Source organism: Nannobrachium achirus (genome assembly GCF_963921795.1).
Source record: "Nannobrachium achirus genome assembly, chromosome: 8".
Classification (NCBI taxonomy): domain Eukaryota; kingdom Metazoa; phylum Chordata; class Actinopteri; order Myctophiformes; family Myctophidae; genus Nannobrachium; species Nannobrachium achirus.
Window position 1 is genome coordinate 23701901 of NC_137817.1, and position 14798 is coordinate 23716698.

Here is a 14798-nt window from a genome sequence, read left to right on the forward strand (position 1 = left end):
TACTTTCGTACTTTTACTCAAGTACATTTTTAATTCTGGACTTTTGTAACATTATTTCTATATTGCAGAATTGATACTTTTACTTAAGTAAAACATGTGAGTACTTTTTCCACCACTGATGAACAGCCATGTGGATAACCCGCTCAGGATGTTGACATCCAAAGGTCTGGATGAGCTCAGGATCCAGACCAGGACCTCCAGGACCCAAATGACTCCCAGTTTTCAAGGTACTGGATGTACCCAGCAAGGCAGGATACATGGGGGATTGATTTGCACACGTGGGATTGATTTATGTAGAAGTGGATGGTTGGAGACAGATAAGACACTGGTTTCACCCTCCTGACATCCTGAAAGCATCCACAAAGCATGGAGCTGCTTCCAGTTGGCCTCGACTTCTTGGCATGCTCTGGTCCGCTTCACGGTCTGTCTCCAAGTCCGAGCATAACACTGTAAAGTCCTCTGCAGGAGGTACTCCTACTACTATGGCTTGATGGTGGATCACGATAAAATTAACGTGGACAGGACAACAGTGATAAGGTTAGGACATTAATACTCAACTAGTCCTTGTCTGTTCGAACATAATATGTGCTGTGCTCCAAATTATATGAGGGATTGAATGTAGGAGTCTCAGAAGGCAACATGTCCTTAGGTCGAACACCCTTTCGTCCGATCACCAAAACCTAACCTTAAGCCTAACCCTAACCTCAGTAAAACTATGCCTAAACCTAACCTTAACCCTAACCCTAACCTCAGTAACCGTGACGTGGGTGATTAGCTAACCTAGCGACACTGGTGAGTACAGTAGCTAACCTGCCGACGCTGATGAGTAGCTAACCTGCACGACGGTGTTTGACCCAATGGGAGTTCGACCTATGGGGCAGTCCCCGTCTCGGAGGTAATGTTGGAGAACCCAGACGTATCGGTGATGTCAAGTCATCTCCAAATTTGGTCATTGTTTCAGCATGCGGCTGTTACCATGGCAGAGACGCATGCACAGTACAGGCGGCAGTATCAGTGATGTCAGTTATCTCCAAATTTGGCACTGTTTAGTATCATTGATGTCAGCATGTGCGTATATCAGACAGACATCGGACTATAGACAGATTAAAGTGAAAATGGGCCCTGTGCACAAAATCAACTTTTGAATCAAATATGTTAAAACATAAAACCAAAGATACGTAAGTATATGTAAGTAAAGATTAATAAAATGTGCTGTTTGTATGTAAGTATAGGTCTATAATAGTTCTGAGATCAGTGCAGTACATTGCATGAAAACAAGGATGTCCTTTTCCTGACACAACAGCTCACAAATCCTGCTGTTTGCACATTACCTTATTTCATGCAGCACATATGAGAGTGTTTGCTATTAGTCATGTGTTCAAACTCTCTTTGGGTGTTTATAATCTGTGAGAAGTATGTGTCTCTGATATCTTGCTACAATTGGCAGGTAGTTAGAAAATGCAGCTGGGTTTTCACCTCATCATGTGTGCAGCGGGTGTCTTATCTTGGGAGCCAGGTCTACCTCGGGCAGCCTTTCTGAGTGGAGAGGCAGTGTTGAGTCTGTAGAGTCCAAGGACCTCTTTAGTTTTGGATCAGGTAATACCAGTGCTCAGGTATTCTGCCACTGTGTATGTATTCTCTGGCCAAATAGCATTCCAAATATCAAAAAGATTGTTTTCTTTTTGTTGACTTATTATTTTGTTTAGTCAAGGGGTTTCTGGTAATGTGTTAAACCAAATTAGCTGTTTTAACATATTGACATCAAAACCTCGATTTAGGGAAATGTGATGGCCACAGTTAAACTCTTTTGCCGCCATTTAGGTTTTTTACAGTCTGCTCACGACCATCAAAGTAGCTTACCTTTGCGAATTTATAGGAAAATACATAGCCATCCACAACAGTATGGGGGCTGCCATTATGGAGTGAGAGGCTCCTCCTCCCCCTACGTTTGCATCAGTTTTCAGACATAGAAATAGAAAAAGCAGATCCAGGCTGAGAAAACCACCAAAGAAGTGATCCCGCCGACATTGTTTATGTGCGCTCCAGATTTGAGACTAACGTTACGGGAGCTGCTGCTACTGTACACACCCGCGCCACCCCCCATCTGCTTACAGTGCTCAGACAGGTAAAAGAACGAACGCTCGTTATGGCACGGCGGACACGTGCCAGTGCCAACCTTTTCTGTGTGTCACTCCCCATCTCTCTCTCTCCATTTCCTGTCAGTCTACTGTCCTATCAATAAAGGCATAAAAGCCCCCCCCCCCCAAAAAAAAAAAAGAAGTAGGCCTACTGCACATGCAAACCGAGCAACTACATTTAAACACATTTGAAAAACACAGCTATTTGTGCACAATTTAAAATTCATTGGAAGGATTTGCTGCTATTTTTCCCGATGGTTGTATACCAAGTGAATGAAGAAAAAAAAAATCCCAATGATTGTGCCCGATTATTTTGTTCCACTTTTGCTTTGGCAATGTGAACATATGTTTTCTCATGCCAATAAAGCTCTTTTGAATTGAATTGAATTGAATGAAAGTATTCAATACATAGAGTGGTCCATCAGGATCTAGTTCTAAACCTTTGATAAAACACCACTTTCAAAGCTACATTATGATGAACCAGACTGCTGAGAGATAAGTCGTTTCAAGCAGTGATGTACTGTAGGTTTCACACTCACACACACACACACACACACACACACACACACACACACACACACACGTTCACATAATGCACATGGAGGATATTTCTAAAGAAAATAAACCAGTATGGCTCGTTAGCAAGATTGTTTTTCCTTTGACGGGTGACATGTAGGTTGGGGCAGGGGGCAGAGGACCCCTGAACAAAAGAAAGACCCCAGCGCACAAGCACACACACACACACACACACACACACACACACACACACACACGCATGCACGCACACACGCACGCACGCACACTCTCACACTCATGCACACAACTGCAACCTCATCAACAATATGCAATATGCACATTTGTATAAAAACTTGTAATGTCCTCACAAGCATAGTAATACAAACGTGTGAATGTGCGTGAGTGTGAGTGTGAGTGTGTGTGTGCGTGTGTGTGTGTGTGTGTGTGTGTGTGTGTGTGTGTGTGTGTGTGTGTGTGTGTGTGTGTGCGTGCGTGTGCGTGCGTGTGTGTGTGTGTGCTTGCGTGTGAGAGAGCCTGGAGTAAATCAGATCGCTTACAGGCAGCAACTAAGTACGGTCCTAGAGGGACAATCTACTCCAATAATGTTGTTTAAAATAAATAAACTTTCTCTGATGCCGGACGAGGTGAGGAGGGCAGGGAAACACTTTGGGGATTAACATGTACCCTTAAGCATTGACTGTTCCAAATGGACCCCCCAGTCCCTTACAGGTCTGTAACTCTGACAGTTATGGGGGGGTCCCCCTAAGGGGCTGCCAAATCTTTGTGTGACATTAACCACCTGTCTTGGACCCTAGCATCCCTATTCTGGGGGAAACATTTGCGGAAAAGAGCAGATCTACAAGCTCACAACACATTGTGCTGTGAATGGTTGTGAGCTTGTAGATTGGTGTAAAGAGGTTTGGTGTACTGTAAACGGGAAAAAAGAGCAGACCAGGTACAGAGCCAAAGGTCAGATTTACATATATATTTAATATTGAACGTTTAAGTTGATATCGTAAAATAAACAAAATAAATAATTTACTACAACATTGATGATAGTGCTGCCAAACAAGTCTATGAATCTATGAAATCTATGAAAATATTTAATCTGCAACAAAATGTTATACAATATAATAGTGGGGGTCCCTGCTTCATCTCTCTCTCAGCTAAGGGGTCCTTGGTCTGAACAACATGTAAGACCCCTGGTCTAGTCTAGTGCATATGAAACTGACAGGCCTTAATATTAAAAAAAGATTGAGAATCACTGCTGTATAAGCCAACATTAATACTTTCTGCACAGTAAATCCAGAGTGTTACCACAGTATAACTCTGAGAGTATAACTCTGAAAATAAAGACATGGTCTCACTCCCTGCAATTACTCGTACTTGTTCTTTGTGTGGTAAATTCACACCGTCTATGACGTGAGAATTTCAGTCATGCGTGTCCAGTCTTGGGAACAAATGGGTGAAGCTGGAGACTGACCGATTCCTCTACAACAGCATACAGTTAAGTGTTCCAAATGAAAGAGATTTACATGTACTGAGGTAGATGTGTATAGGCAGAAAGCAGCCAACTCCAGAAAATATGGGCTCTTGCCCTCGTTGGATGACTGCGAATACCTTTGTATGCCACACACTATGAAATAAAAAACATACCAAACGGCTCTTAAAGGCAGCACTGAACGTTCTTTTTTTATACTTTTTGTTTTTTGCACAATTTATTTATTTTCTGAACACACTTTAAAGAGTAGACTTCTACAGCATCCCCATGGAAAACTTGATTTAAAACAGGTGGTGCTACCCTTTTCTTTTTATAATCTCAGTTAAAAATCCTCATAATAATATCCTGAGAATGCTTTACGATAACATGCAGCCAATCAGTGTGGATGCTGATGCAACTATTATGCTGTGTTTTTTTTAGTTTTTTTTTTGCTTAAGTAAAAGTATCAGCACTGCAGTGTAGAAATACTCTGTCACTAGTAAAAGTCCCGAATTCAAAATGTACATGAGTAAAAGTACAAAAGTATTGCCATCAAATACCAAAAGTAAAAGTACAAAATAGCTCACAACATGTCAAAAATAGCCAAGGTATACAATAGGGCTAAAGTGGATTACGTTTTATGTTTTATAATATTATAATCATTTAAACAGTATCTGAAAAGTAACTAGTAACTAAAAATTTTAAATAATTGTTCTGGAGTAAAAGACAATATTTGGATTCGAGATGTAGGGGAGTAGACGTAGAAGAATTGGAAATTGGAAATACTCAAGTAAAGTACAAATACCTCAGAATTGTACTTAAGTACATTACTTAAGTAAATGTACTTAGTGACTTTACACCAGTGTACAACAGCAGCTCATTACGACAGCAGATCCCGTTCCACTCCACTGCGGGCCCGGGTCTTGCAGGTCTGCTAGCTGCCCTCAAAGCACACGGTCCAATATAAATATTATTGCCATAATCCAAACCCTCATATCAAGCAGCATCAACAGTAACTGAGTGAACGTGGGCCTCTAACTGCCTTGTTAAAATGATCCCTGAGCAACATGCAATCTAAGAGCCAAGCGGGAGTTTGGCTGGAAGGCTTCTCCTTATACCCTCCCTCCTCTCTCTCTCTCTCTCTCCCTCTCTCTCTCCCTCCCTCCTTCCCTCTTTCTCATTGTCTATCTATCTCTCCATCTCTTTCACCCACTCGCTCGCCTCAGTACAAATTAACATGCATTCATCACTTTCTGTGTGTGTGTGTGTGTGCGTGCGCGTGCGCGCACGTGTGTGTGTGTGTGTGTGTGTGTGTGTGTGTGTGTGTGTGTGCGTGTGCGTGTGCGTGTGTGTGTGTGCGCGTGTGCGCGTGCGTTAGCGTGTCCTACCTCCCAGCACACTGATTGTGATGGTTTCGGTGTGCTTGGCCAGCAGGTCTGCCTTGGCAATGGCGGCCAGTGAAAGGTAACTGGACATGTTCCTGCTCAGCTCTCTGTTCCCTCTCTGGAGGAACCGCACGGCCACCGGCACAGCCAGCACCATGACCGGAGGACGACTGTAGTTCTGGAGAGAGAGTGAGGGAGGTAAAAGAATAGTATATAACAAATCCTATATGCTTGAATGTTTAACCATAGCTTGGCAAAGGCCCCGAGTATTGTATGGGTTCACGTACAACAGGGACCACGCAAACAATAGCGATTATGTGAAGCAGTGTCACCAGGCAGACCCAAATGTAACGGAGAACAGATCAGCACTACCACAAAGCATGTGTGTAGGGGACAGAATCGTCACCAACAAGCACAAGCCAAAGTATGTAAGGTACACCCAGCAGAGAATTAAGATCTTTAACTAGGAGGAAGAGGAAAAAAAACATCTTTAACTATGACCAGAAACCACAACCGCACAAACAATGGCCATTATGTAGACACAGTGATGCCAGACAGAGCTGTAATACAGAACATAAGGACCCTGAGTGGTTCTGTTAACAGACTGGCATAGACTGGAACCGGGGGGATCTACTTGATGTTGATCCAGTCTTCTAAGATTACTGTATGTCGCTCCCCTCTGCTCTGTAAAGGGACAGGGGTGGTGGGAGCCTGGCTTCACAGACCTGAATATATAGGTTTGCATTGTGTGCAGTGGCATTGACTTGGCAAAGACAAGGGGGTTGCATGTTCCCAAATGTCTGAGCATGTTGGGTTTACTTTTTTCCACATTCAGTAAAATGTAATTCAAAAAACTATTTAATAAATATATATATATATATATATAAACATTTTGTCGTTGTTGGGGATACACCATGTTTTAACTTTAAATGAATGCCCTACGTCTTCATACAAGTGTCGCACAAAAATAGTGAAAATAGGCAATCTACATTCTACAAGCTCTTGTAGATCATTGTATTTAATTCGTTATAAAAAAGGTTTATTATGGTCCTCGTAAGTCCAAAACCGGTTTTGGACAAGGTTTCCACCCGACAGTGACTATTTGTATTCTATAAAAAAATAAAAGTTCCAATGCATCAAGCGTGTTTTCAGTATCTACAGAATGGATAAGACCTTCGCTGAGCGTTACAATGCGTACCAAAAGGTCGAAATATGCTGTTAAGTAATTACAGCTGTTAAGTAATTAACAGCTGATGAATATACTCTGTGATCACCAGGTCACCGACACTATGCCCATAAGTTGTCCAGATGTTGTGAAACCCACCCATTCAATGCTCCAAGCAAGTTAAGACAAATTCTCTGTAATGGTCATTTAGAGCCAGATCTGAAGGGGGCGTATGGGAACGTATAGGGAGAGAGCTTGGATGTTAAATGCCTGCATGAGAATGAGCTAGCGTTTGAGTTCCAAATGCACTAGCACCCTCAGGAGGACAATATGGAAAGTCTGGTTTTAAAATATATTGCTGTTTGTCAGGGCTGCTGTGATTCATTGATGCGGTTGACTACATTGATTATGTAAATACATTGATTTGCATTGATACGACTTACGGTAAGGACTTCAAATCTCCGAGGACACGGTCACACATATGTATACGCTTCAGAAGCATTCTGTTCAATTCCATTCTGTTGGACCAAGCGTCCACTTGCAGGGTTTTTGATCCAATGCTTTCAATGTATCTAAAACAGTGATTCTGACAGTGATCCGCGAGGGTATCGCATGTGGGCCCCCAAATAACTGCCATTGCCATTATAATGACTAGAAGCTCGGCCGCCCTTCGTCTAGTCGGCGCCCTGGCCAACTCGGGAACAATGTAAATAGGGAATGAATGCCCCGCCCTTTAATGCAAACCTCATTATACCTGTTGTCATAGGATCTGTTTTGACCATCTGTTTGCGTGTGTCCATCATCTCCGCATAAGGAGATTCCGAACGTTTTGCGCCCGTTCGGGAAAACCGCGTGTTGGGTCGGGTCGAGGCCCGGCACTGCACTCCGCGCCGCAGCGCAGAACGTGCGTGCCGAATCTGAAGCCGGTGGGATGAACGGGTCATACTGATGACATTCAATACGTAACCATGGCATTTTGTGTTGACTCATGTGGCATACGTGATGTCAGAGACTTTTATGAAGTGATGTCACAATGAGTCAGCGATTGCGCCGATTTCCTCCGGAACAGCCTGATGTCAACAATCAGCCCCGCATAAGGAGATTCCGAACGTTTCGCGCCGGTTAGGGAAAACCGCGCGTCGGGTCGGGTCGAAGCCGGTGGGACGAACGGTTGTCGAGATACGCGGATTACAGACAGACAGACAGACAGACACACACGCAGACACGCAGAGACTTCTCGCATTTATAGATAGATAATAAAGCATTAGTAGCCTATACGTAAAATAATAATGTAAAATAAGTAAAATGTCAACTATACAGTATAGGTATAAGATGCCAATAGTATTAGTATACTTCTAGAAAGAGAGAGACCCATTTCACCCATCAAGCCGGAACTTATCTGTCAATCAGTCACCCTGAAGAAGGTATAATGTGCCGCAACGTGTAGGTGTATTTTTTCATATTCTTGTTATGCATTAGCCCTGAAATAAAGGCTCTTCAACTTTTTGTTGCATCTATCTTGTCACCTTTGCACCAAATTGCACCTTGTGTGGGAGATTTTTCTACTCTACAGCCAAACAGATGCACTCCTTACTCTCTTTTTTCTACATGATCTATCAATCAGTTGATCAATCAATCGATTGACGGATCATTTAAATAAACATGCTCAGAAAATGCACGCGGCCCACCCACACATCTCACCACTTAAAACGGCAGCCGAACGCGTTTGAGCCCCGCTCCAGAAAAAGGTTGAGAGAGTTCAACATTGGTGAACTTTGAATGGCCGTCAACCAACAGGAAACATGTGCCCTGTGGTTGACTCCACTCGACAGATCCAACCACTGCGACGTACAGTAAATCAAACCAACTGTACACTGCAGGAATCTGGCACTGCCCACAAACCCACAACATGGGACAACTGACGCGTCTGGCGCCTCGCCATGTGTCGACTACAACGCTTCTGACGCAGATATGTGACCGTGACATAAATCAGCTGTGAGAAGTGGCCTTCTTAATCCAAACATAAGGATCAATCAAATGAGTACACACTCATGTAAAGAGGCAGGTTTGTTTTGCTACCACCACAGGCTCTTTATACACGTTTATTGCGTCCTTAAATGACTATGCCCGATCTTTGGTAGAGCACAGCCATGAGTTGTTGAACACATGGGTATTGTATTGTAATCATGGGGGTTAGGGCGGTGCAATTATCCATAAAATATAACAAAACCTATATTTAGAAGCAATAATCGACTTACTAATGTAGGTTAAAAAGCATTGTTTTCAATCGACAAAACAACATGAAATAAATGCAAATAGATGTTTTATAATCAGCTCAATCTATTCGGCAGATAACCACCCCTGTATTTATTATACTTCGCTATATAATGGTGGTGTATAGAAATTGAAAAGATTGTGGATCTACAAGCTCAGTCAAATTTTTTGCTTTCACTATATTTGAAATGTGGCTTCATAATGTATTTTGTACGTTAGAGTCCTAGGGAGACAACACATTCAATCAGGAAGATGTTGTGCAAACAAACTGTTGTCTGACATGTCATTTTCTGATAGAGTGGGCATAATGGTGAACCAATAGAGGGTATGCACGTCCACTGGGACCCGTCCCCCTAATCTAGACTGAGTGGCAAAAGAAAACATTGAGCAGCATGGAGCAGTGGAGTTTGGAAGTGCTAGTTGCAAATCATTCAACGGTCCTGCATACCACCTGTTTCTAAATTGCACATGATGCAGGAGGCAGCAGGATGTTGTGTTGTTGAAAACGAGTGCTTCCAAACTCTGACACTTGGAAAAATAAAACCTTCACAGAATGTCTTGACAGAAAGTAGCTCATAACATGCCTATGGTGGAATTTTATGAAACAAAAACTTTGCAGATAGAAAGAGGATAATTCAAGCTTTCAGTACAGCCGCAAAGTTGGTGAGTTTAACTTTGTTTAATACAATCAGATAGGACTTTTCTGTTTGGATGTATGGGCTGTCAATGGCAGAAATACGTTTTTTGCCACTCAGTAGGCGTTCCCACATAACTTCCAGCAACAGTGATGTCACGCGCATACCCTCTATAGTGTAAGTAAGTACTTTACCTCTGTCTATTTTCCCTATTTTAGACATGTGTGATGTTTTTTAATCCACTTAGAATAACATCAGAAAATGACATTGAAAGTGATAAATACATTTCCAGTGAGGCTTAGGCTGCACCTTTAAAGTGCCATACCTCTATTCATCCACATGATGGCAGTACAGTACATTCTATTAAGAGATCTCTACCAAGTCTACATATCTTACCTTGGTATGAGCATATACTGTACATGTAGAGTATTCAGTATTATACATATGTACTGTAATTGTCTCCACCAGCCGAAGGCTGAGGGAGAGTATGTTTTCCCCTCCGTCCGTCCGTGTGTCCGTGCGTCCGTGCGTCCGTGCGTCCTCGCAGTTTGTGAACAGCTAATCTCAGTCACCGTTGGCCCGATCGCTGCCAAACTGAGCACACACACTCCCTGGATGCCAATCTAGAACCTCTGCCCCACATTTTTCAAATCAGCCTCATGGTGGCGCTATAACAGGCCGATTTGTGTGGCCTGGTTGTTACCAGCTAATCTCCGGCGCTGTTGGCCCGATCGCTGCCAAACTGAGCACACACACTCCCTGGATGCTAATTCAGAACCTCTGCCCCACATTTTTTAAATCAGCCTCATGGTGGCGCTATAACAGGCCGATTTGTGTGGCCTGGTGGAGACCTGTGCTCGGAAGAGCACTGCTTCTAGTTACAGATCTGTCTATCAATGTAAAGATCCAGCTGCACAGGCATGCGCAATTAGAAAACACACACATGAACACACACACACACACACACACACACACACACACACACACACACACACACACACACACACACACACACACACACACACACACACACACACACACACACACACACACACACATCCTCCTGTAGTCCTATTTCAGAGGTAGCCACTCTAATAGAATATATCTACTCCAGATCAAAGCATCGCATATCAAAATACTCAGAGGAGGTCTTAATAATGAATACATTTGTGTGTGTGTGTGTGTGTGTGTGTGTGTGTGTGTGTGTGTGTGTGCGTGTGCGTGCGTGCGTGCGTGCGTGCGTGCGTGCGTGTGTGCGTGCGTATTTACTGAAAAGCACTGCTGTAGACAAGCAATGTACTAATGCTAATCCACTTGTCTCTTTTTGTCTATGGACAATACACTGCAAACAGGCTGGCCCGATAAAACCATCTTGGCAGTGAATTGTGATAAAATTTACGTCAATAACGATGATAAGCTTTGGATATTAATACTCAATATGGATAGCTTTAAAAGCCTGTAACACAGTAGAAACTAGAAGCAGTGCTCTTCCGAGCACAGGTCTCCACCAGACCGTGCGTCCTTGTGAACTGATCGGTGGAGTTATAGGTAAAACCACAAATCAGCCTGTTATAGCGCCACCATGAGGCTGATTTAAAAAAGAATACATGGCATTTCTTCCTCGGCCTAGTGGGAACGTGTGTGCGCGATTTCATGATAATTGCACTTTGCGTTTGTGATTTGAGGCATTTTGTTCCAAACGGCTCAATCCTACAAACTTTGGAAGCCAATTTTAGCCAATCAGGATGGAATATGCCAAATCGGAAAGATCCGTGTCGATCACATGACTGTCGAGATACTGCCTACCGATTTGTAGGATTTTTGGACAAAATCTGTAAGAATAGTGCACAGAAATGTGTTTTGCAAACATCGGCCACTAGGTGGCGCTAGAAAAGGCCCATTTTAAAAATTTAGGGCAGAGGTTCTAGTTTGGCATCCAGGGAATGTGTGTGCTCACTTTGGCAGCGACCGGGCCAACGGCGACTGAGATTAGCTGCTCACAAACTGCGAGGACGCACGCAATCCTACAAACTTTGGAAGCCAATCTTAGCCAATCAGGATGGAATATGCAAAATCGGACAGATCCGTGTCGATCACATGACTGTCGAGATACTGCCTACCGACTTGAAGGATTTTTGGACAAAATCTGTAAGAATAGTGCACAGAAATGTGTTTTGCAAACATCGGCCACTAGGTGGCGCTAGAAAAGGCCCATTTGAAAAATTTAGGGCAGAGGTTCTAGATTGGCATCCAGGGAATGTGTGTGCTCACTTTGGCAGCAACCGGGCCAACAGCGACTGAGATTAGCTGCTCACAAACTGCGAGGACGCACGGACGCGAAACATCGGCCACTAGGTGGCGCTAGAAAAGGCCCATTTGAAAAATTTAGGGCAGAGGTTCTAGATTGGCATCCAGGGAGTGTGTGTGTTCACTTTGGCAGCGTCCGGGCCAACGGCGACTGAGATTAGGTGCTCACAAACTGCGAGGACTCACGGACGCACGGACGCACGGACGGACGGACGGACGGACGCACGGACGGACGGACGGAGGGGAAAACATACTCTCCCCTCAGCCTTCGGCTGGTGGAGACAATAAAGGCTACAGTCAGTCAGAGACTAAAGATTACGAACTAATACGATTCTGTCCCTTGGCAAAAACCTCTGAGACAACCAGAAAGACTGGGAGACTCAAGCGTGTGACCTTTTACAGGAAGTCTTCTTTAATTCCCTGCTTGTCATTTGCATGCACATGCAGGTATTTGCTCCATGTGGTCAGGTATGTGTAAAGGTATGAACTCTAAGTATTGTTTGCCGTTCAGCTGGAACTAAAGATAATTATCTTTGGTGTAACTTTACAAAACAGGTTACATGAAAAGTTTCTGTCTGTGTGTACACATACATTATTTTTCTTAGCAATTATTCGATTTATTACGTTTTTGATACACATATCTTTTTTAAATGATTAGTCTGATTAACCACTTTACTATCTACAAGCTAACGTGTAACAATGTGATGCTGACTTTTTTGTAGATCTACCATTTTCGCAATTTAAAAAAAGTTTCGTTCCCCCCAAATCAATAATTATTATATTAAAAAAAGATCTTTATCAAAGATTTATAATCAATTAAATCAAATAGTTAGATTAACTATTACACCCCTAACAGTGTATAAGAGGGGTCTTTAACGTTTTCAGGCCAAGGACCCCTTAGTTGAGAGAGAGATGAAGCAGGGACCCCCACAACCTTTTCATAGATTCCATATAGTTTAATCGTTTGACAGCACAATCATCAGTGTATTTTGGATTCATGTCAATTTGTGTTTTCAATTTGTGTTTTCAGATATTTAACCACTTGAATAATCAATATACCGTATTTTCCGGACTATAAGGCGCACTTAAAAGCCTTTAATTTTCTCAAAAAACTACAGTGCGCCTTATAGTCCAGTGCGCCTTATATATAGATCATTCATTGACATTGACATTCCCTTTAGCACAGCTCCATCTGTTGGATGCACAACACAATGGTAGCGTCTATTATGTGCGCCTTATAGTCCAGTGCGCCTTATATATGAAAACAGTTCGAAAATAGACCATTCATTGACAGTGCGCCTTATAGTCCGGTGCGCCTTATAGTCCAGAAAATACTGTGTAAATACTTGACAATTCACTCTGTCCTTAGTGTGCACTTTTCTCCCCTCTACACCAAACTCTTTGCCGAAAATAGCCAATCTACAAGCTGGAAGTGGTTAATAAAAAAGGAGAAAAAAAAAGGTTTCTATCACAAAAAGATTTGGAGGACCCCCTGTAGTAACTCTGAGGACGCCCTAGGGGTCGCGAACCCCCTATTGAAGACCCCTGGTGTATACTGTAAGTGTGTTAGTGTGCTTTTGTCCTTCACATGCATTGCATACCTGTAGTATGCAGCTGGTGATATCAGAGGCTATCTTGGCGTGTGGAGTGTCCTCTGCGCTCTCTCCCTGTGGGGTGAGGTTATGTTCCAGACAGGACTCCCACAGAGCCACCAGTGACGCGCTGTGACGCTCAATGGATCCCGTCTCTCTTATCGCCGTGGTGATGCGCGTTATGCAAATCTCCACCACCGCCTGGTCGTTGTCGTTGGTCAGATAGTCCTGTGTCAGATAGCCAATCCGTGGATAGGACAATATTTGATTGATTGGCGTTTTTTTTATTGACAAACATGCACGTACATGGACATATAATTAGATATCTGTCAAAAGGATAAAACACAAGAGCTTGAGAGCGTATTCCCATGCTGGTCCTTTGAGTGCAAATGTGTGTGTAAACTGAGTGAATGTTGGGGGGCGAGGTAGCAGGGAAATAAAGAAATATAAAAATCTATAATAAATACATTGAACCTAATCAATAAAGCTGAAGATGTATGAATATGATTTATTTTTTTGTAGTGAAAATGTCAGTTCAGAAATAAGCATTGAGTACTCAATCTCTGAGGTGCAACATTTTGAAATGTGTGCATCTGTATGAGCACACTATTGCATACCTTTGCTCATGTACTACTATACTATACCAACCTTACCATACAGTACATGTGTACACATACACAGAAATGTGTACACTGTCACTTTCACAGTTAAATGGACACATGTTACATTGTAGACTGGAGTCCCAGATATGAAAAAAAGGAAAATGCTAAGAAATCGGGGACTGTGGCCTAACACATATCTTGTGTATCTGTAAAGTTCAAAAGGTTCAGAATCACTCCTCTAACACTAATGCACACACCGGTGAGCAGGAGATGGTCTTTATCTGATCCAGGGCCTCAGACAGACAGTCCTCTATCTCTGAGTCTTCCAGGGAGAACAGGTCCCCGGCTCTGGACAGATCCCTCTGACTCAACACCTGACTGAACAGCTGATGCATGCTGGACCTCCACAATGCACTGCACACCAGCTGAAAGGAACACACATGGTTTTCACACTTTTAGAGCATATCCGACTTATCCGTGGTCATAACTGCCCAGAAAACAAATAAGGAATTTCTATTTTAGGATATTCTTTTCAAGTCTTAAACTAAGGCTCTAGACCAGAATTTAACGCGGGCAATTATAGTGCCAATATGTGAAAAAAGTACAAGAAGTACTGGTTAGCTCCAAAATGGTGTAGACTGCAGACCTTTTGGTGAAAGAATATATGGATTCATTTTCTGAGCGTTGCCTCGCTCAGAAAATAA

At 42.9% G+C, this 14798-nt stretch overlaps 1 protein-coding gene across 1 annotated transcript in view; it reads right to left on the reverse strand.

The window, feature by feature from the left end:
- Positions 1 to 14489, reverse strand: part of veph1 (ventricular zone expressed PH domain-containing 1) — a gene marked incomplete at both ends in the record, with an annotated part of 168229 nt that extends 153740 nt beyond the window's left edge. Inside the window, 3 exon segments of the mRNA XM_080731032.1 lie at positions 5523 to 5697; positions 13502 to 13720; positions 14352 to 14489. Of these exon segments, the coding sequence (XP_080587158.1) occupies positions 5523 to 5697; positions 13502 to 13720; positions 14352 to 14489 (532 nt within the window).
- Positions 14490 to 14798: the final 309 nt, after the last annotated feature.